Genomic DNA, 23,264 nt, shown 5'->3' on the forward strand with positions numbered 1-23,264 from the left:
TAGTAGAATGCACGAGGTGCAAGATCAACATTTGGTTGCAGCAATTTTTCTCTTGTTATGTCAGTCACTGACAGTCACTCAATTAGCCATGTCAGCTTTAAAAATATATATAGGTGTAACAAGCATCGTTGTAGGTAGACCAAACTACAGCGGGTATATTGAACATCTTCTTTTATTAGAAGGAAAACAAAACACTTACACAAAACAAACGACGAAAACAGTCCCGTAAGGTGCACAGACTAAACAGGAAACAACCACCCACAAACACAAGAGAAAACTAACCCACTTAAATATGGCCTCCAATTAGAGGCAACGACAACCAGCTGCCGCTACTTGGAGGTCCTACCAAAACCCAACATAGAAATAGAAAAACTAGATAAACACATAGAAATAGAAAATATAGAAAATAAACCAAAAACCCCAAAACACACTAAACAAACACCCCCTGCCATGCCCTGACCAAACTACAATAACAAACAACCCCTTATACTGTTAAGGACGTGACAATAGGTAAGTTAAGTCTAGCCAGCTATCTAAACTTGTAGTAATCATGGCTGACCACCGACCAGGCACAGAGGGCACGTGCCCAGGGGCCCTGACCTCCAGGGGGGCCCCATTTATTTGGTTTGTCACTCTCACTCAGACATCATTAACATAGCATAAGTAATGGCAAAGGTGTAAAAAATATATATCTTCAACGCATGGCAAAATGGGTCGAAAAAAATTATCTCTGCCCCATGGCAAAATAAATAGAATTGCCTGACATGTTTTATAACATAACCAGGAGTATTCTCACAAAATGTCTCTCCGCCACATAGCAAAATGTGTAGAACTGCAGAAATCTCGCTTTAAAACTGCCACATTTTCTGTACACCCCAAATGTGTAGAATTGCAGGAAAGTAACTTAAAAACCAAAATGTTTCTCTCCACCGTCAAGAGCAGGGCCAACCAAATCTCGCTTAGGGCCCCCAAAAGGCTAGAGTCGGCTCTGTTAAAAAACTAGCCTGTTTGGGTAAAACAAAATGACCTACAATGAGAATCTACAATGTAAACAACTCTTAACTTCCTGGTCCACCGCAGGTACTTTCCTTTCGGCATTGTGTTCCTGGTCGCCGGTAAGATCCTGGAGATGGATGACCCGTCGGCCATGGGGAAGAAGTTGGGGTTCTACGCTATCACCGTGGTGATGGGGCTGGTGCTGCACGGTCTCTTCATCCTACCAGCCATGTACTTCTTCATCACCAAGAAGAGTCCCATCGTCTACATCAGGGGCATCCTGCAGGCCCTGCTTATCTCCCTGGCAACCTCCTCCAGGTAAACAACAACAACCATAACACTGACCCTAACCCTAACCCTAGCTTCATATCCACACACCGGCTCAAAGCTAACCCTAGCTCCAGTCACAGTCCTAGCTGTAACCCTAACCCTAGACATAATACTAACCCTAGACATAACCCTAACCCTAGCTCCAGCCACAACCCTAGCCATAACACTAACCCTAGTCATAACCCTAGCCATAACCCTATAACCATAACCCTAGCTCCAGCCACAACCCTAGCCATAACACTAACCCTAGTCATAACCCTAGCCATAACCCTACAACCCTAACCCTAGCTCCAGCCACAACCCTAGCCATAACACTAACCCTACATTTACATTTACATTTACGTCATTTAGCAGACGCTCTTATCCAGAGCGACTGACAAATTGGTGCATTCACCTTATGATATCCAGTGGAACAACCACTTTACAATAGTACATCTATATCTTTTTTTGGGGGGGGGGGGTTAGAAGGATTACTTTATCCTATCCTAGGTATTCCTTAAAGAGGTGGGGTTTCAGGTGTCTCCAGAAGGTGGTGATTGACTCCGCTGTCCTGGCGTCGTGAGGGAGCTTGTTCCACCATTGGGGTGCCAGAGCAGCAAACAGTTTTGACTGGGCTGAGCGGGAACTGTGCTTCCGCAGAGGTAGGGAGGCGAGCAGGCCGGAGGTGGATGAACGCAGTGCCCTTCTTTGGGTGTAGGGACTGATCAGAGCCGGAAGGTACGGAGGTGCCGTTCCCCTCAAATGTGAATGTATTCAATTTCTGCTTTTATTTTTAATCATCTACCAATAGGTGCCTTTCTTTGCGAGGCATTGAATATGAATTCGTAAGGCAGAAATTATTACATTTTAAAGCATTAGACCCCTCACCAAAGGCTTCAGTCATACAAAAGTTATACTTAAATCCGAACTGGTTCTCTAGCAAATTAGTAAGAATGTCTCACCCTATGTTCAAGAAAGGAATTTTTCCCTTTATTCAGGGGGAAAAAGTAAGGAACTTGTCTGTCGGCCTTGCATTAAAGACCATACAGTAATTGGTTAAAGAAAATTGTGATAAATAAAAAAGTATACCGGTTTCATTTAAGGACCCAAAAATTGACAGCCGTGCCATATAGATTGCAAAATAGTTGGGAAGAGATTTTTGACATACCGATTCCATGGCACATGGTTTATGAAATGATACGCAAAATGATGCCGGATTCAAAACGTAACATTTTTCAATTTAAATTATTGTACAGAATTCTTGCAACCAATAGAACATTATTTATATGGGGGATACAACCTTCCCAGCTCTGCAGATTTTGCTGCGAAAGGGCAGAATCATTAGATCATTTGTTTGGTACTGTCCATATGTGCTGTAGCTTGTTTTTGGTCACAGGTCCAGGAATGGCTGAAGAATTGCAATATTTACCTGGAGCTAACCCTGCAGATAGCACTACTGGGCGATTTGAAAAGTCATAGTCAATCGATCAATAATATAATAATACTTTTAGCAACAAAAAAAGTATTTTCAATTTTACAATCTGTAGAAACAATGAGAATAGAAAGGTTCAGAACTTTGGTGAAACATCACAGCACAGTTGAAAAATATATGGCAGATAGAAATCCAAAATGGATGGTGTTAAGAGATAGATGGGAGGGATTGAATGGCGCTGAAGGTTGGGACTAATAACAAGATAATTAATGTAAAACATACCGTGCCCGCAAAATGTATATAGGTTAAGAACTTGTTTTGAAAGAACACAGTTTGAAAGATATGACAAATAGTAATCAAAACGGATGGACATCATAAATATATAGGAGAGGTTGAGGATAGAGGAAGGACAGGAGTAAAAACAAACAAAATATAACTATTGTAGAACAGACTGTGTCCATAAAATGTACACTACCGTTCAAAAGTGGGGTCACTAAGAAATGTACTTGTTTTTAAAAGAAAAGCACATTTTTTGTTAAAAAACATCAAATTGATCAGAAATACAGTGTAGACATTGTTAATGTTGTAAATGACTATTGTAGCTGGAAACGGCAGATTTTTTATGGAATATCTACATAGGCGTACAGAGGCCCATTATCAGCAACCATCACTCCTGTGTTCCAATGGCACGTTGTGTTAGCTAATCCAAGTTTATCATTTTAAAAGGCTAATTGATCATTAGAAAACCCTTTTGCAATTATGTTAGCACAGCTGAAAACTGTTGTTCTGATTAAAGAAGCAATAAAGTGGCCTTCTTTAGACTAGTTGAGTATCTTCAGCATCAGCATTTGTGGGTTCGATTACAGGCTCAAAATGGCCAGAAACAAAGAACTTTCTTCTGAAACTCTTCAGTCTATTCTTGTTCTGAGAAATGAAGGCTATTCCATGCGAGTAATTGCCAAGAAACTGAAGAGCTGGTACAACGCTGAGAACTACTCCCTTCACAGAACAGCGCAAACAAACACCTCACGGCCTTCCCTGTGGCTCAGTTGGTAGAGCATGGTGTGTGCAACACCAGGGTTGTGGGTTCGATTCCCACAGGGGGCCAGTACAAAAAAAATATATATACACTGCTTGAAAAAATAAAGGGAACACTAAAATAACACATCCTAGATCTGAATGAATGAAATAATCTTTTTACATACTTTTTTCTTTACATAGTTGAATGTGCTGACAACAAAATCAAACAAAAATAATCAATGGAAATCCAATTTATCAACCCATGGAGGTCTGGATTTGGAGTCACACTCAAAATTAAAGTGGAAAACCAAACTACAGGCTGATCAGACTTTGATGTAATGTCCTTAAAACAAGTCAAAATGAGGCTCAGTTGTGTGTGTGGCCTCCACGTGCCTGTATGACCTCCCTACAACGCCTGGGCATGCTCCTGATGAGGTGGCGGATGGTCTCCTGAGGGATCTACTCCCAGATCTGGACTAAAGCATCCGCCAACTCCTGGACAGTCTGTGGTGCAACGTGGCGTTGGTGGATGGAGCGAGACATGATGTCCCAGATGTGCTCAATTGGATTCAGGTCTGGGGAACGGACGGGCCAGTCCATAGCATCAATGCCTTCCTCTTGCAAGAACTGCTGACACACTCTAGCCACATGAGGTCTAGCATTGTCTTGCATTAGGAGGAACCCAGGGCCAACCGCACCAGCATATGGTCTCACAAGGGGTCTGAGGATCTCATCTCGGTACCTAATGGCAGTCAGGCTACCTCTGGCGAGCACATGGAGGGCTGTGCGGCCCCCCAAAGAAATGCCACCCCACACCATGACTGACCCACCGCCAAACCGGTCATGCTGGAGGATGTTGCAGGCAGCAGAACATTCTCCACGGCGTCTCCAGACTGTCACGTCTGTCACATGTGCTCAGTGTGAACCTGCTTTCATCTGTGAAGAGCACAGGGCACCAGTGGTGAATTTGCCAATCTTGGTGTTCTCTGGCAAATGCCAAACGTCCTGCACGGTGTTGGGCTGTAAGCACAACCCCCACCTGTGGACGTCGGGCCCTCATACCACCCTCATGGAGTCTGTTTCTGACCATTTGAGCAGACACATGCACATTTGTGGCCTGCAGGAGGTCATTTTGCAGGGCTCTGGCAGTGCTCCTCCTGCTCCTCCTTGCACAAAGGCGGAGGTAGCGGTCCTGCTGCTGGGTTGTTGCCCTCCTACGGCCTCCTCCACGTCTCCTGATGTACTGGCCTGTCTCCTGGTAGCGCCTACATGCTCTGGATACTACGCTGACAGACACAGCAAACCTTCTTGCCACCTGAGCCACTTGTGTGGGTTGTAGACTCCGTCTCATGCTACCACTAGAGTGAAAGCACCGCCAGCATTCAAAAGTGACCAAAACATCAGCCAGGAAGCATAGGAACTAAGAAGTGGTCTGTGGTTACCACCTGCAAAACCACTCCTTTATTGGGGGTGTCTTGCTTATTGCCTATAATTTCCACCTGTGTTCTATTCCATTTGCACAACAGCATGTGAAATGTATTGTCAATCAGTGTTGCTTCCTAAGTGGACAGTTTGATTTCACAGAAGTGTGCTTGACTTGGAGTTACATTGTGTTGTTTAAGTGTTCCCTTAATTTTTTTGAGCAGTATATATAAATGCATGAAATGAAAATGAAATGTATGTATTCACCACTGTAAGTTGCTCTGGATAAGAGCATCTGCTAAATGACTAAAATGTAAAATGTAAATGTAAAAAGGCTCTAACCAGAATAGAAAGAGGAGTGGGAGGCCCCGGTGCACAACTGAGCAAGAGGACAGCACTTTGTGACATCGGCTGATGTAAAAAGGGCTTTATAAATGCATTTGATTGAATTTGATTGATTGACAGGTACATTAGAGTGTCTAGTTTGAGAAACAGACGCCTCACAAGTCCTCAACTGGCAGCTTCGTTAAATAGTACCCACAAAACACCAGTCTCAACGACAACAGTGAAGAGGCGACTCCAGGATGCTGGCCTTCTGTATATGTATGTGGGTACATACAGTTGAAGTCGGAAGTTTACATACACTTATGTTGGAGTCATTAAAACAAATTTTTCAACCACTCCACAAATGTTTTGTTAACAAACTATAGTTTTGGCAAGTCGGTTAGGACATCTAGTAATTTTTCCAACAATTGTTTACAGACAGATTATTTCACTTATAATTCACTGTATCACAATTCCTGTGTGTCAGAAGTTTACATACACTAAGTTGACTGTGCCTTTAAACAGCTTGGAAAATTCCAGAAATTATGTCATGGCTTTAGAAGCTTCTGATAGGCGAATTGACATTATTTGAGTCAATTGAAGGTGTAGCTGTGGATGTATTTCAAGGCCTACCTTCAAACTCAGTGCCTCTTTGCTTGACATCATGGGAAAATCAGGCAAGAACCTCAGAAAAAACTATTTGTAGACCTCCACAAGTCTGGTTCATCCTTGGGAGCAAATTCCAAACACCTGAAGGTACCACGTTCATCTATACAAACAATAGAACGCAAGTATAAGCACCATGGGACCACGCAGCCATCATACCGCTCAGGAAGGAGACGCGTTCTGTCTCCTAGAGATGAACGTACTTTGGTGCGAAAAGTGCAAATCAATCCCAGAACAACAGCAAAGGACCTTGTGAAGATGCTGGAGGAAACAGGTACAAAAGTATCTATATCCACAGTAAAACGAGTCCAATATCGACATAACCTGAAAGGCCGCTCAGCAAGGAAGAAGCCACTGCTCCAAAACCGCAATAAAAAAGCCAGACTACGGTTTGAAAATGCACATGGAGACAAAGATCGTACTTTTTGGAGATATGTCCTATAGTCTGATGAAACAAAAATAGAACTGTTTAGCCATAATGACCATCGTTATGTTTGGAGGAAAAAGGGGGAGGCCTGCAAGTCGAAGAACACAATCCCAACTGTGAAGCACGGGGTGGCAGCAGCATGTTGTGGTGGTGCTTTGCTGCAGGAGAGACTGGTGCACTTCACAAAATAGATGGCATCATGAGGGAGGAAAATTATGTGGATATATTGAAGCAACATGTCAAGACATCAGTCAAGAAGTTAAAGCTTGGTCGGAAATGGGTCTTCCAAATGGACAATGACCCCAAGCATACTTCCAAAGTTGTCACAAAATGGCTTAAGGACAACAAAGTCAAGGTTTTGGAGTGGCCATCACAAAGCCCTGACCTCAATCCTATAGTGAATTTGTGGGCAGAACTGAAAAAGCATGTGCGAGCAAGGAGGCCTACAAACCTGACTCAGTTACACCAGCTCTGTCAGGAGGAATGGGCCAACATTCACCCAACTTATTGTGGGAAGCTTGTGGAAGGCTCCCAAAACATTTCACCCAAGTTAAACAATTTAAAGGCAATGCTACCGAATGCTAATTGAGTGTATGAAAACTTCTGACCCACTGGGAATGTGATGAAAGAAATAAAAGCTGAAATAATGCATTCTTTCTACTATTATTCTGACATTTCACATTCTCAAAATAAAAGTTGTGATCCTAACTGACCTAAGACATGGAATTTTTACTGGGAATAAATGTCAGGAATTGTGAAAAACTGAGTTTAAATGTATTTGGTGTATGTAACGTAAACCTCTGACTTCAACTGTATGTATGTATGTATGTATGTATGTATGTATGTATGTATGTATGTATGTATGTATGTATGTATGTATGTATGTATGTATGTATGTATGTATGTATGTATGTATGTATGTATAGTTGAAGTCGGAAGTTTACATACAGCAAATGAGTAGATAAAGCATGTCTGGTTGGAGGGGTGTATGCAGTGTGAAGAACATTCAGAAATCTCTTCCAATACACATTGCCGATGACCATCAGAGGTGAACCAGTTGCATACACAGCTTGAGCAAGGCATTCATCAGCATTTCTCTGACTACTTTCCTCCACTGAGTCAAAAAACCTTCTGATTCCAGGAGGACCATGAGCTGTTGCTATTGATAAGGTGTCTGATTTATAATTTTCACCTCTTTATTTTATTTATGTCACCTTTATTTAACCAGGTAGGCCAGTTGAGAACAAGTTCTCATTTACAACTGTGAACTGGCCAAGATGAAGGAAAGCAGTGTGACAAAAACAACACAGAGTTACACATGGGAACCTCGAATAGAATAGAAGTAGAGGGACTTTTGTCAGAGGTTGCTTGTTGTGGGCGCTGAGGGAACTTTATGCACTTGGCCAGATGAGGCTACTATTTACTAGTTAACAAAAAATCATGTATGTCATATAAAATATATTCACCCCACCCAGTATTGTAATCAAAACTTACCAGAAAGCATGTAGTCCTTGTCTCAGACAGTTTAGCAGTGTGGGCTCAATAGCATCTCATTAGTGTGAAAGATCTTGAGAATCAGCTGTACATGTGATGGAAGAGTGCACTGTACATGTGATGGAAGAATGCACTGCGCATGCAGAGGGTTGCAATTCCATTGATTTGGGGATAGTTTAACTAAAATATGTCACAAGACCTAGAATTGCCTTATGTGTATCCCACAAAAAGGTTCACTGTTATAAGCTAACTTTTTTGATGAATTTAAGCAAAAATCCCCAATTCCAGGGCTTAACTTCACATGGAATATTTCCGGAAATTTCTGACATTTACCGGAAAGTTTACAAACCTTTTACAACCCTAGTAGAGGCTTTTGCAGAAGTTGAACACATGGGGACATTTTTTGTGGCCTAGGGTTTGGTACAAATGTGGCCTTTATAAACACATTTCATGCAATTCTACATCATTTTAGATGACTGGAGACTTTAGCAGAATATTTTTTAAGTCCTAGCAAATGATCGAAATGACAGACTATTTTGACACTGACAAACTGAGATAAAAAAAAAAACTTCAACCCATCAATAGCCTATACATACTGTAGGTGTGTGAAGACACATATTGTGCAATATGAGGAGGAAATTATAGTCCTAAAAAAGCTTTCCCTTTTCAGCTCCTGAGTGGCGCAGCGGTCTAAGGCTCTGCATCTCAGTGCAAGAGGCATCACTACAGTCAATTGGCCCAGCATCGTCCGGGTTTGGCCGGAGTAGGCCGTCATTGTAAATAAGAATTTGTTGTTATGACTTGCCTAGTTAAATAAAGGTTAAATTAAAAATACATTCACTGACTCACCCAATGATGCTGAGTGGCGATGCGCTCGTGCCAAAAGCTCATCTCTCTCAATAGGCTTATTTGAAAATTGATAACTTGGACAGATTAGTCTTCTCTTTTCAGCAGGATCCATTTGCTTTCAAACCTGTATTTTCCCGCAATTGTATTTTAAATATTGCAAAAGCCTGTTTTGGCTGCATGCTGTTTACTACCAGATGTGCCGCACGTACCCGACTTTCGGCATGCCTCGTGATTGGGCTACACACAATCCACAGCTAGACATTGTTTTTTAAAGAATTATAGCCATTCTCCTGGTGTAGTATTTGGAATTATTTCATTTATTTCTGAACAAACAGAAGTAATTCTATAACTTTGGCACCTCCAGAACCCTTTGTGTGGCTATGATTCTTTAAGGAAATAAATGATAAAGTGTAATGCTGGAGAGCTGACAGTTGCAGGTGCATGTCTATCAGACTAGAGAGAGGGAGAGAGACCATAGAAAGTGAATCTCATTCTAGTTCTGTGTGAGATAGAGGTAGGCTTCTCTCTCTCACCACAGCAATGTCCACGTGCTGGTCTATATAGGCGACAATGTTGCATAAATCATAAGCCTGGGCCGGGCCAACACGAATCAATTATCAGGCACGTTTTCACATTACGTTTTTTTAGGGGGCAGCCAGGAGAATTACAGGGGAGTCAACTTTAATTTGACTAACTCTGATTGTAATGTAAAAATTGGAATAAAAGCAAACAGTTAAAAGTATTTTTCATGCCAGGAGAGGTACCGGATGAAGGCAAATAGGTTCCAGAACGAAGCAGTCCAAAACTGAGAGGTGCCGGATCCTGGTCCGGTAGGATCCGATTCAAATTAAGCACTGACTTTGGAGCAAAGCTCTGCAGCATTAGAGCAGAAATTATCAATATAAGTGGATGTCACAGATCCAACACTATTGGTATGCACTCGTTGATTGAGTGATAACCTGGGTCACATTACAGCCATTATTAGTACAAACAGTTAAAAGCTTCCTCTTGAGAGAACAGCTAGTTGCTAACCAGTCAATGTTCAGGTCACCCAGATAATAGACCTCTGTTAACATCACACATGTTGTCAAGCATTGCACACACACAGTATTATTAAAATACTGACTGTTAGCACATGGTGGCCTGTAGTAGCATCTTAAAAGAAGAGACTTTAGATGAGGCAGGTGAACTTGTAACCACAACACTTCAACAACATTTGACATGATATCCTCTCTAAGCTTTACATGAATATGCCTCTGAACTTATTCAGCAACACCTTCCCCATAGGCTTTTCTGTATTTTCTGTAGATGTAATATCCCTTTGTTACTACTGCTGTGTCATCAAATGAATTTCAGAGTTTGCCAGTATATCAAATCAATCAATCAATCAATCAATCAATCAATCAATCAATCAATCAATCAATCAATCAATCAGAGTTGGGCAGTATATGAATGCTATCCAATGTTAGAAATTATTGATTTCATGTACCTTATTTCTAAGGCTACATGTATTAATATGGACTATTGTTAGCCCTTTCCTTGGTAGCTTATCGCAGATAGACATAATATGTAGACAAAATAAATAAATAAGTGTGTGTGTGTGTGTGATGTTAGGCTGAAGCTACTGACCCAGAAGCTTGGCTCTCTCACTCCTCCCAGTCTTTTGGGAGGGAGGGTGGACAATGAGCCTGTAGTAGTGGATGTAAGCAATGGTCCCATGCTCTCTGGCAGCTTTCATAACTGGGATAAGTTCTTTCTGCCTCTGGCGCACAGCTTCAGAAAAGTCCTCATTGAGGAAGATGTTGGTTCCACTCAAGTTCTTGGCTCTCTTTAGAACAGCCATCTTGTCCTTAAACCTCAAGAAATTGGCCACTATCGGCCTGGGTCTGTCAGCTAGGCTGGTTACATGTTCTAGACCTGTGGATGGCCTCCACCTCAATCTTCTTATGATCCATCTGCAGCTTTTCAGTGATCATTTTTCTTACTTTCTCTTCAGACTCGACCCAGTTCTCATGTGAAGACTCTGGTATGCCATCCACAACGATGTTATTCCTCTTGGATTGCCCCTATAGATAATATTTTTTCCCAGTCATTGTTAATAATGATTTACAGAGAGTGCTAATGTCCTCTCAAGAGTACTTACAGTTTGGTGTCATCTTGCCGCAAGTATTTTAGGACATCCACCTTTCCCTGGGAGAACTGCAAACTGTTCTTAAGGTCCTACCACTCTAAATTCCAAGCATCTGCCTCTAACCCTAGGAAGCTCTTTGCCACCTTCTCCTCCCTCCTGAATCCTCCTCCCCCTCCCCCCCCCTCCTCCCTTTCTGCGGATGACTTCGTCAACCATTTTGAAAAGAAGGTCGACGACATCCTATCCTCGTTTGTTAAGTCAAACGACACCGCTGGTCCTGCTCACACTGCCCTACCCTGTGCTTTGACCTCTTTCTCCCCTCTCTCTCCAGATGAAATCTCGCGTTTTGTGATGGCCGGCCGTCCAACAACCTGCCCACTTGACCCTATCCCCTCCTCTCTTCTCCAGACCATTTCCGGAGACCTTCTCCCTTACCTCACCTCGCTCATCAACTCATCCTTGACCGCTGGCTACGTCCCTTCCGTCTTCAAGAGAGCGAGAGCTGCACCCCTTCTGAAAAACCTACACTCGATCCCTCCGATGTCAACAACTACAGACCAGTATCCCTTCTTTCTTTTCTCTCCAAAACTCTTGAACGTGCCGTCCTTGGCCAGCTCTCTTGCTATCTCTCTCAGAATGACCTTCTTGATCCAAATCAGTCAGGTTTCAAGACTGGTCACTCAACTGAGACTGCTCTTCTCTGTGTCACGGAGGCTCTCCGCACTGCTAAAGCTAACTCTCTCTCCTCTGCTCTCATCCTTTTAGACCTATCTGCTGCCTTTGATACTGTGAACCATCAGATCCTCCTCTCCACCCTCTCCGAGTTGGGCATCTCCGGCGTGGCCCATGCTTGGATTGCGTCCTACCTGACAGGTCGCTCCTACCAGGTGGCGTGGCGAGAATCTGTCTCCGCACCACGTGCTCTCACCACTGGTGTCCCCCAGGGCTCTGTTCTAGGCCCTCTCCTATTCTCGCTATACACCAAGTCACTTGGCTCTGTCATATCCTCACATGGTCTCTCCAATCATTGCTATGCAGACAACACACAATTAATCTTCTCCTTTCCCCCTTCTGATAACCAGGTGGTGAATCGCATCTCTGCATGTCTGGCAGACATATCAGTGTGGATGACGGATCACCACCTCAAGCTGAACCTCGGCAAGACGGAGCTGCTTTTTCCTCCCAGGGAAGGACTGCCCGTTCCATGATCTTGCCATCACGGTTGACAACTCCATTGTGTCCTCCTCCCAGAGTGCTAAGAACCTTGGCGTGACCCTGGACAACACCCTGTTGTTCTCCACTAACATCAAGGCGGTGACCCGATCCTGTAGGTTCATGCTCTACAACATTCGCAGAGTACGACCCTGCCTCACACAGGAAGCGGCGCAGGTCCTAATCCAGGCACTTGTCATCTCCCGTCTGGATTACTGCAACTCGCTGTTGGCTGGGCTCCCTGCCTGTGCCATTAAACCCCTACAACTCATCCAGAACGCCGCAGCCCGTCTGGTGTTCAACCTTCCCCAAGTTCTCTCATGTCACCCCGCTCCTCCGCTCTCTCCACTGGCTTCCACTGGCTTCCAGCTCGCATCCGCTACAAGACCATGGTGCTTGCATACGGAGCCGTGAGGGGAACGGCACCTCCGTACCTTCAGGCTCTGATCAGTCCCTACACCCAAACGAGGGCACTGCGCTCATCCACCGCTGGCCTGCTGGACCCCCTACCTCTGAGGAAGCACAGTTCCCGCTCAGCCCAGTCAAAACTGTTCGCTGCTCTGGCACCCCTATGGTGGAACAAGCTCCCTCACGACGCCAGGACAGCGGAGTCAATCACCAACTTCCGGAGACACCTGAAACCCCACCTCTTTAAGGAATACCTAGGATAGGATCAAGTAATCCTTCTAATCCCCCCCCCCTAAAATATTTAGATGCACTATTGTAAAGTGGTTGTTCCACTGGATATCATAAGGTGAATGCACCAATTTGTAAGTCGCTCTGGATAAGAGCGTCTGCTAAATGACTTAAATGTAAATGTAAATGTAAAATGTCCTGGACCTTTCTGGTCAGATTGTCCATTCTTTTGTTAGTTGAGTCCATCAGTATTTGGACAATGCTCTTTAAGCCATTTTTCTGTTGTTGCAAAAACTGCTTGTATAACCCTTTTTGTTTGTTTAAAAGATTCTTTACCTGTGATAGAGAAACACTGTCCTCGCCATGACTCCCATCTTTGGCTTTGGATGCCACGGTAGCAACTTAGGCTAATACTGGCACTCCACACATTTCCAGAGAGGGCAGGTCGCAGGTCAGATTTAAACAACAACAAACAGAAGAGATTTAGACAGCCACAAGTCCGGGACAATAAATGGTCCCAGTGACAAGGGCTAACCGTGTCGCAGGCTATGTTCAAGCTGTCAAGGAAACTTTGCTAGTTTGATAGCTTGTTAGCAGCTAGGTTAGCTGCTATGCCAAGCAACTATATTACTCATTATGGAAAGCACTAATATCTTCAAATACCATTCCTCAGTGAAATACTGTTACCTGAGTTTGTCAGTTAACACAGACTGCCTGCAGCTAAAATAGAGTTGAGCACAGCCCATTTCACATTAATCTAATCATAGAAATAGAATCCCTAGAATGGGAAAAACCCCTCAGACCATGCTGATTTGACTCATACACATAAGTACAATCAATATGGCCGCCTGTCCACCCATCATTAATGTTGAATGGTAATGCCTGTTCAATTTACAAGACAATAGAGTTGACCGAGTTTAATCCAATATTAATACTTATCTAAAACGCAATCTGCTCCTTTGTCTCATCAGCTCTGCCACACTGCCTATAACCTTCAAGTGCCTCCTGGAGAACAACCACATCGACCGACGCATCATCCGCTTCGTACTCCCCGTGGGCGCCACCATCAACATGGACGGGACGGCACTCTATGAGGCAGTGGCGGCCATCTTCATCGCCCAGGTTAACAACTACGAGTTGGACTTTGGCCAGATCATCACTATCAGGTATGCATCCTATAGTCTTAGGGGGAGGGGAGAGTCAAGAAATTCTTGTGAGAGGGTTTCTAGTATTTTAGGCCGGGATTCAATCAGAAACCACACTATAGCACGCTTACTTTTAAAGGGGCACTGTGGTTGTATTCCCATTTTTGGTCTCATTATTTAATTATATGTACCCATTGATTCTTGATAAATATAACTTAAAAATGAGCTTACCCAATCAGATCCCAAAATATAAGCTTGTTTTACTCCAATGTTTGTAAATAAAGTAAATGCAAACAAACACTATATAGCCACAAAACATGGTTAAGGGCCCGATTCAATCAGATCCGCTTTAGCCGACATCCACAAAGCTGATGTTTTGGCGGTGCCGGTTTGGAACTGGGTTAGAGCAGTCAAATCCACAAGCGGCTTCTGGCATTATACCTAAAGCGGACATTGCCATTGGCTGCACGGAGTCTCATTAAGAGAAATCCCACGCAGCCTTGTTTGTAAGTTAGAACACTGGAATGTGAAAAGTAATCTACACCTCGATTAGGCAGATAGAAATCCTCATTATTTAGTTTAATGATTTTCCATTTGAGCGTCATCATTTCTATATAGCCTACACTTTCTCGTTGTACACTTTAACATGAGTGGGACGTGTGTGGCTTCGTGACAATGATCACAAGAGCAGCTGTTCACTGATTCGACAGCTCCAACACAGTCTCACCTCCGACACCACCAAATCATCAGCTATGCAGGTGTCAGCGATCTCCGGTTAACGCTTGATCTGATTGAATCTAGGCCTAGAACTACTATTTTGGATATATACGTCCATATCATGAATGGTCAGTTCTTGCATCTATGGCTCTGTCTATGAATTTTGAAAGTGGTCACATTTCTTCAGGCCCATCACAATAGCATTTTACAGAAACGGGCAGGGAGTGCGCTTTGTTATTGTTTCAACTGCAGATTGCCGCTTTAAAACTCATTTGTAATTGAGCCGACATCTGTAGCGTTTGCCTTGAATGCAATCTCCACGAACGCATTTAAAATACATATTGTCTACAAGCGAAATTGGGACCACCGGCCTTAGTATGAAAATGGATGAATGGGGCATCTGAATTATAATTGCAGACTGACTTATTAAATACGTAGAAAGTATTTATGACTACAACACGTGATGTAAACAAATAGGTAAAAAACCTGGAGAAATGTTGGAAGATCCGATTATTGCAATGGAATTTCCTGGAATGGAATGGGGTGGAAAATACATGGTTATCATATTGATTGCTTAATCATCCAGATATGTGTATTGCCTGTGCGGCTACATTTTATAGGCACCAATGATAAGCATGTGTGGAATTATTTTGTCCAAAATAGCACCAAGGGTACAACAAATCTCTAGCTTTGCGTTTTGTGCCACACAGACATGTATCTGGTGTTACAGTTTTTAGGATGAATGAATGAATATTATGAGATTATACTGAATCAAACACGTAGATAAATGCATGCAGGCAGACAGACAGACAGACAGACAGACAGACAGACAGACAGACAGACAGACAGACAGACAGACAGACAGACAGACAGACAGACAGACAGACAGACAGACAGACAGACAGACAGACAGACAGACAGACAGACAGACAGGCAGACAGACAGGCAGACAGACTAGCCCAGACCCCTCCTCCTCCACCACACCTGCAGATCTGCAGTGTAAAATGGCTTTGCTCTCCCCTAATTTAATGACATGTTAAACTGTAATAACATTAAGCAGACCTATCCTATCCTCCTCTACTCATCACAAACTGTTGCTTTCTAAAAGGAACCCTATTCCCTATATAGTGCACTACTTTTGACCAGGACCCATAGGGCTTTGGTCAAAGTAGTGCACTAGATTGGGAATAGGGTGCCTATTTGGACGCAGACCGACTGTGGCCAGGCAGGCAGTAATCTCCTGGCAGTAAGACCCATATGACCTGTATTACTCAGCTATCTTGTCACGGCAGAGTTATAAGGAGGGTTTTTATATTATTTTGTAGCGTCCTGTCTTTTCCTGTGACGTTTGGCTGTTCTTAGCGGAGTACTGGTCAATCTGTACATTTACATTTACGTAATTTAGCAGACGCTCTTATCCAGAGCGACTTACAAATTGGTGCATTCACCTTATGATATCCAGTGGAACAACCACTTTACAATAGTACATCTATATCTTTTTTTGGGGGGGGGGGGGGGGGGTAGAAGGATTACTATATCCTATCCCAGGTATTCCTTAAATAGGTGGGGTTTCAGGTGTCTCCGGAAGGTGGTGATTGACTCCGCTGTCCTGGCGTCGTGAGGTAGCTTGTTCCACCATTGGGGTGCCAGAGCAGCGAACAGTTTTGACTGGGCTGAGCAGGAACTGTGCTTCCGCAGAGGTAGGGAGGCGAGCAGGCCAGAGGTGGATGAATGCAGTGCCCTTCTTTGGGTGTAGGGACTGATCAGAGCCTGAAGGTACGGAGGTGCCGTTCCCCTCACAGCTCCGTAGGCAAGCACCATGGTCTTGTAGCAGATGCGAGCTTCAACTGGAAGCCAGTGGAGTGTGCGGAGGAGCGGGGTGATGTGAGAGAACTTGGGAAGGTTGAACACCAGACGGGCTGCGGCGTTCTGGATGAGTTGTAGGGGTTTAATGGCACAGGCAGGGAGCCCAGCCAACAGCGAGTTGCAGTAATCCAGACGGGAGATGACAAGTGCCTGGATTAGGACCTGCGCCGCTTCCTGTGTGAGGCAGAGTCGTACTCTGCGAATGTTGTAGAGCATGAACCTACAGGATCGGGTCACCGCCTTGATGTTAGCGGAGAACGACAGGGTGTTGTCCAGGGTCACACCGAGGCTCTTAGCACTCTGGGAGGAGGACACAATGGAGTTGTCAACCGTGATGGCGAGATCATGGAACGGGCAGTCCTTCCCCGGGAGGAAGAGCAGCTCCGTCTTGCCGAGGTTCAGCTTGAGGTGGTGATCCATCATCCACACTGATATGTCTGCCAGACATGCAGAGATGCGATTTGCCACCTGGTTATCAGAAGGGGGAAAGGAGAAGATTAATTGTGTGTCGTCTGCGGATGCTGGAGTGAGTAGTCGTGCTGTACTTCGCTCCGCGGGTAATATTACATTTCATTACAACGGAACGATTTGATTTGATTAGCTAGCTAGCTAGCTACATAGTTGTCTTTGCTGTCTTTGTATCAAGGATAAAGGTGTAGCTTTGAGAAACTAACAAGGTTAGCTAGCCAGCGGTATTCATTCGTTCGCACCGTTTTCCAAACGCGTCAACACCACAAAACCACAGCCACTGCTAGCTAGCCAACTTTACCAACTAGCAGTACTGTAGAAACTAAATACATTACAACGGAACGTTTTGATTAGTGTAATGTTAGCTAGCTTCATAGTTGTCTTTGTATCAAAGATAAAGGTAAGATAAAGGTAAACGCAGCCATTGCTAGCTAGCCAACTCTAGCAGCTAGCAGTACTGTATCATTTTTAGTCAATAAGATTTTTGCATTAGTCAAAGGTAGACGTAGGGAGGTTAAAGTCACCCAGAACTGTGAGGGGTGAGCCATCCTCAGGAAAGGAACTTATCAAGGCGTCAAGCTCATTGATGAACTCTCCAAGGGAACCTGGAGGGCGATAAATGATAAGGATGTTAAGCTTGAATGGGCTAGTGACTGTGACAGCATGGAATTCAAAGGAGGAGATAGACAGATGGGTCAGGGGAGAAAGAGAGAATGTCCACTTGGTAGAGATGAGGATTCCAGTGCCACCACCCCGCTGACCAGATGCTCTCAGGGTATGCGAGAACACGTGGTCAGACGAGGAGAGAGCAGTAGGAGTAGCAGTGTTTTCTGTGGTAATCCATGTTTCCGTCAGCGCCAAGAAGTCGAGGGACTGGAGGGTAGCATAGGCTGAGATGAACTCTGCCTTGTTGGCCGCAGACCGGCAGTTCCAGAGGCTGCCGGAGACCTGGAATTCCACGTGGGTCGTGCGCGCTGGGACCACCAGGTTAGAGTGGCAGCGGCCATGCTGTGTGAAGCGTTTGTGTGGCCTGTGCAGAGAGGAGAGAACAGGGATAGACAGACACATAGTTGATAGGCTACAGGAGAGGAAGAGCAGCTAATGCAAAGGAGATTGGAATGAAAATTAAGTAAACAACTGGGGAAGCGAGAGAGCAGGGCCTCCCTCACTAACCATTCACTGAAACACTCAAATATAACTTTTCCAACTTCCACTTTAGAAATTATAATTGATGTAAACTACAGTGGTTCAATGTTTCCAGGAATAGGCTCAAACTTAGTTTATTCAGCTAGATAACTTGGTACAGTATTCTTCCGTGAAACCCACCCAGTGCACCGTGTCCTATGACGCCGTAGCTAACTAGCATGCTAGCATCCAATAACACACGGTTAGCACCAATACTTGGTTACAACAAACTATCAATGGATCATTCGTGTCCGTTTCTAGTTCCTTTCATAACGCAGAAGTAATTAAACATTGGCTAGCTAACACAAAGTCAGTCCTGCTAGCTACACAAGTGGACTACACAACTCGAAAGTTCAGAAAGTTAAGCTTACGTTGCAAAAATCTTATTGACTAAAAATGATACAGTACTGCTAGCTGGCTAGCTAGCAGTGGCTGCGTTTACCTTTATCTTTTATATTTGATACATAGACAACTATGTAGCTAGCTAATATTACACTAATAAAATCGTTCCGTTGTAATGTATTTAGTTTCTACAGTACTGCTAGTTGGTAAAGTTGGCTAGCTAGCAGTGGCTGTGATGTTGTGGTGTTGACGCCGTTTGGAAAACGGCACGAACGAACAAATACAGCTGGCTAGCTAACCTTGTTAGTTTCTCAAAGTTAGTTTCTCAAAGCTACACCTACACCTTTAGCTACACCTTTATCCTTGATGCAAAGACAACTATGTAGCTAGCTAGCTAACATTACACTAATCAAATCGTTCCGTTGTAATGTAATGTAATGAAATGTAATATTACCCACGGAGCGAAGTACAGCATGACTACTCACTCCAGCATCCGCCTCTAGGGCGTCCAGGGCTCCAGAGATAGACTGTGTGTCAGAGTGTATGTCCTAAATGGCACCATGTACCCATTATAGTGCACTACTTTTGACCAGGTTCCATAGGGCTCTGGTTAAAAGTAGTGCACTATGAAAGGAATAGGGTGCTATTTGCAACGCAGCATGTGTGTCAGTGTGTTCCCAGAGGCTTCCCAAACAGTGAGGCCAAACGGGACAGAAACTCAGCCATCGTGTCAAATGTCAATTACTGTATCTGTATTTTTGTGTATGTGTGGGTGCACATAATATACAGTACATGCTGTGTATGACAGGATGACAGGTCAAGGATTAGTAGTAGGCCTGATTACGAACAATGACAAGACAGCCTACAAGGAGGAGGTGAGGTCCCTGGCGGAGTGGTGCCAGGAAAATAACCTCTCCCTCAACGTCAACAAAATGAAGGAGCTGATCGTGGACTTCAGGAAAAAGCAGAGGGAGCACGCCCCTATCCACATCAACCTTTGGCTTGGCCCCTAAGACCCTCAGAAACTTTTACAGATGCACAATTGAGAGCATCCTGTCGGGCTGTATCACCGCCTAGTACGGCAACTACACCGCCCGCAACCGCAGGGCTCTCCAGAGGGTGGTACGGTCTGCCCAGCACATCACCGGGGGCATACTGCCTGCCCTCCAGGACACCTACATCACCCGATGTCACAGGAAGGCCAAAAAGATCATCAAGGACATCAACCACCGGAGCCACGGACTGTTCACCCCGCTATCATCAAGAAGGCGAGGTCAGCACAGACGAAGCTGGGACCGAGAGACTGATAAACAGCTTGTATCTCAAGCCCATCAGACTGTTAAATAGCCATCACTAGCCGGCTACTACCCGGCTACTCAAACCTGCACCTTAGTGGCTGCTGCCTGATATACTGTACATAGATATGGAATCACTGGCCACTTTAGAAATGGAACACTAGTCACATTAATAATATATACATACTGTTTTACTCATATCATATGTGTATACTGTATTCTATTCTACTGGATTTAGTCAATGACACTCCAACATTGCTCATCCTATTTCTTAATACCATTCTTTTACTTTTAGATTTGTGTATTGTTGTTAATTGTTAGATACTACTGCACTTTTGGAGCTAGGAACACAAGCATTTGTATGTGACCGATACATTTGATTTGATTTCGAATTGATTTATTGGTAAAATTCTATTCAAATGGCACCCTATTAACGAGTCCGACGCAAATTATATACTGCTTTCTCGGGAACAGGCCCAAATCCCCATCATTTGCGTGAAGAAAAGACAAAGAAAAAGGGGGCGGAGGTCAGGGTGCCTTCTGCAATCATTGCAAAATAAAGATTATCCTACCACATTAAAAACTGTAATATCTTATGTTTCCCCGAGTCGTGGCTGAACAATGACACGGATAATATAGAGCTGGCGGGATTTTCCATGCACTGGGAAAACAGAGAGGCTACGTCTGGTAAGACGAGGGGTGGGGGTGTTTGTCTTTTTGTCAATAACACCTGGTGCGCGATGTCTAATATTAAAGAAGTCTCGAGGTATTGCTCGCCTGAGGTAGAGTACCTTATGATAAGCTGTAGACCACACTATCTACAAAGAGAGTTCTCATCTATATTATTCGTAGCCGTCTATTTACCTCCACAAACTGATGTTGGCACTAAGACCGCACTTAACCTGTTAGGGCTAGGGGGCAGTATTTGCACGGCTGGATAAAAAAATGTACCCGATTTAATCTGGTTACTAATCCTACCCAGTAACTAGAATATGCATATACTTATTATATATGGATAGAAAACACCCTAAAGTTTCTAAAACTGTTTGAATGGTGTCTGTGAGTATAACAGAACTCATTTGGCAGGCAAAACCCTGAGACATTTTCTGACAGGAAGTGGATACCTGATGTGTTGTATTACCTTTAAACCTATGCCATTGAAAAACACAGGGGCTGAGGAATATTTTGGCACTTCCTATTGCTTCCACTAGATGTCACCAGCCTTTACAAAGTGTTTTGAGTCTTCTGGAGGGAGATCTGACCGAACAAGAGCCATGGAACGATGATGGCCCATTAGACACCTGGCGCGCGAGTTCATGTTGGGTACCCTCGTTCCAATACGTTATAAAAGAGAATGCATTCGTCCACCTTGAATATTATTCATGTTCTGGTTAAAAAAGGCCCTAATGATTTATGCTATACAACGTTTGACATGTTTGAACGAACGTAAATATATTTTTTCCCCTCGTTCATGAAGTGAAGTCCGGCGGGCTTAGATCATGTGCTAACAAGACGGAGATTTTTGGACATAAATGATGAGCTTTTTTGAACAAAACTACATTCGTTATGGACCTGTGATACCTGGAAGTGACATCTGATGAAGAGAATCAAAGGTAATGGATTATTTACATAGTATTTTCGATTTTAGATCTCCCCAACATGACGTCTAGTCTGTATCGCAACGCGTATTTTTCTGGGCGCAGTGCTCAGATTATTGCAAAGTGTGATTTCCCAGTAAGGTTATTTTTAAATCTGGCAAGTTGATTGCGTTCAAGAGATGTAAATCTATAATTCTTTAAATGACAATATAATATTTTACCAATGTTTTCTAATTTTAATTATTTAATTTGTGGTGCTGACTTGACTGCCGGTTATTGGAGGGAAACGATTTCCTCAACATCAATGCCATAGTAAAACGCTGTTTTTGGTTATAAATATGAACTTGATAGAACTAAAAATGCATGCATTGTCTAACATAATGTCCTAGGAGTGTCATCTGATGGAGATTGTAAAAGGTTAGTGCATCATTTTAGCTGGTTTTATGGTTTTGGTGACCCTGTCTTTGAATTGACAAAACATTACACACAACTCTTGTAAATGTACTGTCCTAACATACTCTAAATTTATGCTTTCGCCGTAAAACCTTTTTGAAATCGTAAAACGTGGTTAGATTAAGGAGATGTTTATCTTTCAAAGGGTGTAAAATAGTTGTATGTTTGAAAAATTTGAATTTTGACATTTATTTGGATTCAAATTTGCCGCTCTTGAAATGCACCTGCTGTTGATGGAGTGCACCACGGGTGGGACGCTAGCCCATAGAGGTTAACGAGCTGTGTAAGGCCATAAGGAAACAAGAAAATGCTCATCCAGAAGCGGCGCTCCTAGTGTCCGGGGACTTTAATGCAGGCGAACTTAAATCGGTTTTACCTCATTTCTACCAGCATGTGCAACCAGAGGGAAAGAAATTCTAGACCACCTTTACTTCACACACAGAGATGCATACAATGCTCTCCCCCGCCCTCCATTTGGCAAATCTGACCACAATTCTATCTTCCTGATTCCTGCTTAAAGCAAAAACTAAAGCAGGAAGTACCAGTGACTCGCTCAATATGGAAGTGGTCAGATGACACGGATGCTACGCTATGGGACTGTTTTGCAATATGTTCTGGGATTCATCTAATGGCATTGAGGTGTTTACCACCTCAGTCATCGGCTTCATCAATAAGTGCATCGACGACATTGTTCCCACAGTGACCGTACATATCCCAACCAGAAGCCATGGATTACAGGCAACATCCGCATTGAGCTTAAGGCTAGAGCTGCCCCTTTCAAGGAGCGGGACACTAATCCGGACGCTTATAAGAAATCCCACTATGCCCTCAGATGAACCATCAAACAATCAAAGTGTCAATACAGGATTAAGATTTAATCCTACTACACCGGCTCTGATGCTCATTGGATGTGGCAGGGCTTGAAAACTATTACAGACTACAAAGGGAAACCCAGACGTGAGCTGCCCAGTGACGAGAGCCTACAAGACGAGCTAAAAGCCTTTTATGCTCGCTTCGAGGCAAGCAACACTGAAGCATGCATGAGAGCACCAGCTGTTCTGCACGACTGTGTGATAATGCTCTTGGTAGTTGATGTGAGCAAGACCTTTAAATTGGTCAACATTCACAAAGCCGTGGGGCCAGATGGATTTCCAGGACGTATACTCAAAGCATGCATGTTTCAAGCAGACCACCATAGTCCCTGTGCCAAAGAAAGCAAAGGTAACCTGCCTAAATGATTACTGCCCCGTAGCACTCATGTCGGTAGCCATTAAGTG

The 23,264-nt window shown here is 43.7% G+C and overlaps 1 protein-coding gene across 1 annotated transcript in view; it reads left to right on the top strand.

Annotated features, from left to right (window-relative positions):
- LOC106600499 (excitatory amino acid transporter 5) overlaps positions 1-23,264 on the top strand; it is a 97,451-nt gene that overhangs the window by 66,254 nt on the left and 7,933 nt on the right. Inside the window, exons 7-8 of the mRNA XM_082973097.1 lie at positions 1,081-1,314; positions 13,890-14,084. Coding sequence (XP_082829223.1) covers positions 1,081-1,314; positions 13,890-14,084 — 429 coding nt within the window. The remainder of the gene's footprint in view (positions 1-1,080; positions 1,315-13,889; positions 14,085-23,264) is intronic.

The sequence above is a fragment of the Salmo salar genome, chromosome 03 (genome assembly GCF_965601325.2).
Source record: "Salmo salar chromosome 03, fSalSal1, whole genome shotgun sequence".
NCBI classification, from domain to species: Eukaryota; Metazoa; Chordata; class Actinopteri; order Salmoniformes; family Salmonidae; genus Salmo; species Salmo salar.